The sequence below is a fragment of the Lactuca virosa genome, chromosome 2, assembly GCF_052849685.1.
Source record: "Lactuca virosa cultivar CGN04683 chromosome 2, Lactuca_virosa_CGN04683_v6, whole genome shotgun sequence".
Taxonomy (NCBI): domain Eukaryota; kingdom Viridiplantae; phylum Streptophyta; class Magnoliopsida; order Asterales; family Asteraceae; genus Lactuca; species Lactuca virosa.
Window position 1 is genome coordinate 147,557,580 of NC_136427.1, and position 3,453 is coordinate 147,561,032.

A 3,453-nucleotide genomic window follows, 5' to 3' on the forward strand; every position below is an offset into this window, starting at 1 on the left:
TATTTAACAGAATTTGTTTTGTAATAAATAAAATAAAGAATTAATTAATGACTAATTAATTTCAGATTATATATAAAAAATATTATTTAGTCAAGAAGAGCCCCAACGCCCAAGGCCCTATCTTTGACCATTAATATTTAATAATCCAAGCCTCCTACTAGCCCAATTTGACTAGTCCAACACCACAACCCAAACCCAATTTGTTTAACCCATTACTTGGTTCATTTAAATAAATGAGTGCGACAAGCCTTATAAGGTGGGAAAAAGTTTTCTCTACCACCATTGTAATTTTATAGAGCAAAGTTCCAACATTTGGTGCCTAGCTGCACTTTTTCCCTCCCCCCTCCGGTCAAAGCCTGTAATACAAAAAAAAAAAAAAAAAACTGTTTGCTAATCAATCTACACAAGAAAAGATACTTAAACTATAAGTTGACTGAGTCGAAATATGAAAAGACCCATGTGCTCTACGATCTTAAAACTAACTGGGAGCGATAATTGATCTAGGTAATATTTAGTTATGAAGCTTGTAATAGTAGAAGAATGTTACTTTGCTGATAAGAACTTCGTTGGTTTGAGGGCCGTAGATATCGGAGGTGTCCAGAAAGGTAATGCTGGCGTTAATGGCGTGTTGGATGAGCTTGATGATGTGAGGTTCATGTTTCGGTTTCGGTTTTCCATATAAATAAGACATTCCCATACAACCCAAACCCTGAGCCGATACCTCTAGACCCTGTGAACCTAGTTTGACTTTATGAACTCCTGCCATTTTCGAACTTTGTTCTTCTTCGATCTACAAATTGACGAAAGCAACGCCTCACAGCTTACTTTATATTGGGAGTGAGAAGCAGAGAGTTTGGAAGACGTAGTTACCAAATTAAGTAATTGACTTTTTAACATTAGAAATGAAGAAGAATAACATATAACAATAACTTACAAATGTACATAGCTTTTTTAATTTAACTAAGTGTTGACTAATTATAAATGAGTAGTCGACATAGGTTATCTAGTTTTTGGTAGACAGTACAGAATTTAATCATAGGTCTGCATACACACCATTTAACATGCTTTTTTACCTAAATTTTATATAGAATTTTTTTTTATTATAATTGATTTTCAGTTAATGGCCCCATAATAATAGTAGTTTTTTACACTATGCACCCCTTACAATCATCTCATCATCTATATCATAATAAATATGATCAACTTGGGTAATTTTCCATTACTATTTATAATCAACTTTTTCTTTTTCCAATTCATGAAATCAATGAAAGAGACGAGTTAAAAGAGAACATGTACATGTGGACACAAAACTTAGCATTCAAGTGTGGTTTTTAATGATGTGGCCTGCAAACAAAGGAGAATACACATAAAACTTAGCATTCATGTGTCTTTTTATTGATATGGCACGGTAATCAACTTTGTACGTTATCGGGTCGATCTTATCGGGTCGTTATCGGATATATATGAAATTACGTCATTTCTGTCCTTAAAGACATAACCCTAAAATTGTGTATCACTTTTATTTGACAGCGAAAAGCATGGTACAGGAAAACAAATTACATATCAACGAAAGAGAAGATCCGGTGCATATATAGCACAACACAAATTAAACAAATAATATATTGCACTACGCAACAAACAAGATGCTTGCAGCATTAATCAAGGTTTCCAGGATGCCAATGGAGGAGTCTCGGTGTCCTTAAATGTTGAAATACCATCACCATATCGACCACCCTTGACTGAATCAGCAGAAGCAATGGCTTCAAGCTTAGCCATGTCTTCTGGTGTTAGCTTCACCGATAAAGCTCCAATGTTCTGTTCAAGATTCTCAATCTTTGTAGTTCCTGGAATTGGCACCACATCATTTCCCTGGTGGTGAACCCAAGCCAATGATAGCTGCGATGGCGTGCACCCTTTCTTTGCCGCCATGTCACTAACCTTCTTGAACATGATTGTGTTATGCTCAATATTTTCAGCTTGGAACCTTGGTAGATACTACAAAATAATAAATTTGAAAACCAAATTGATATCAATTGCCTATTTGTTGCTAGATATATACATGAATTGAAAATATAACCAAAAAGTGTAAGCAACAACAGACCTTACGGAAGTCACCATCTTCCAAATTCTCGAGCACCTTTGGACCAGACGAGAAGAACCCCCGTCCTAGAGGACTGTATGTAACAATCCCGATCCCAAGTTCTCTGAAATATAAAGGATGATATAAAGAAGTAAGAACTTTGAATTTTTTAATACTCGGTTACTTGCTAAAATTTGAAAAAGAAAAAAAAAAGAAAGAAGAAAAGATGGTAGCCAACCTGCAAGTAGGGACGATTTCTTCTTCAACGTCTCTTGACCACAAGGACCATTCTAGCTGTACGGCTGTAATTGGATGCACAGCATGAGCTCTTCTGATGGTTGATCCTGATGCTTCTGATAATCCAACATATTTAATCTTTCCTTCTTCCACTAGCTCCTTCATTGCTCCCATCTAACAATTAAGAAATATAAAAGATTTAAGAGGGATTTGAATGGATGATGAAAGGATATGGATCGTGTAAACAATATGATACTAACCGTAATTTCAATAGGCACACGATTGTCAATTCTGTGTACATAATACAGATCAATGCAGTCGACACCGAGTCTCTTCAAGCTAGCTTCGCAAGCATACTTTACATAGGCCGGATCTCCGGAGACTTCCATAGCTTCACTATCGTATTTGACACCGAATTTAGTCGCCAAATCCACTTTCTCTCTCACTCCGCCCTTCAAAGCCTGTAGATCACAAGAAACAAAATACTTGAACAGTAAGTTGACTGAATCAAACCATGAAACGACCCATGTGGCAGCGACGATGGATCAAAGTAAAATGTAATTGTTAAGCTCAAAGTAGTAGAAGAATGTCACCTTGCCGATAAGGATCTCGTTGGTTTGTGGTCCGTAGATGTCGGAGGTGTCGAGGAGGGTAACGCCGGCGTTAATGGCGTGGTGGATGAGCTTGATCATGTCAGGTTCAGGTTTGGGGGCTCCATAGAAAGCGGACATGCCCATGCAACCCAAACCCTGTGCTGATACTTCAAGACCCTGTGAACCCAGTTTGACTCTTCTAACTCCTACCATTTTCGAACTTTGACGTTCTGTTACGGATTGATTGTTGAAAGCAATGTCTAGCAGATTACTTCTTGTTCTACTGATTGATTGAAGAAAGATACGCTTGGTGGATTACTTTATATAGGGATTGAGAAGTGGGGAGTTGGTTGGAATTTCATGACGTACAGCTTCTTGAATGTCAATCTCGATGGCCATTGACGAAAAGTATCTGACGTAAGTGCCGAGCATTCAACGTTTGACCTTGAAAATTAGAAATTAGAAAAAAATAATATATAAAAGCTTTCACCTATACGGTGATTTTATTCCAAAAAAAGATCAAATAAAACAAATATAAAAGTA

The 3,453-nt window shown here is 36.9% G+C and overlaps 1 protein-coding gene across 1 annotated transcript; it reads right to left on the bottom strand.

Moving 5' to 3' along the window:
* Positions 1-1,495: 1,495 nt before the first annotated feature.
* Positions 1,496-3,193, bottom strand: LOC145159583 (putative aldo-keto reductase 4). The gene is made up of 5 exons (XM_079078588.1): positions 2,911-3,193; positions 2,578-2,778; positions 2,319-2,491; positions 2,102-2,204; positions 1,496-1,995 (listed from the first exon to the last, which is right to left on the bottom strand). Exons 1-5 carry the CDS (start codon positions 3,121-3,123, stop codon positions 1,660-1,662), a joined length of 1,026 nt encoding a protein of 341 aa, XP_078934714.1. The 5' UTR covers positions 3,124-3,193; the 3' UTR covers positions 1,496-1,659.
* Between the last annotated feature and the right edge of the window lie 260 nt (positions 3,194-3,453).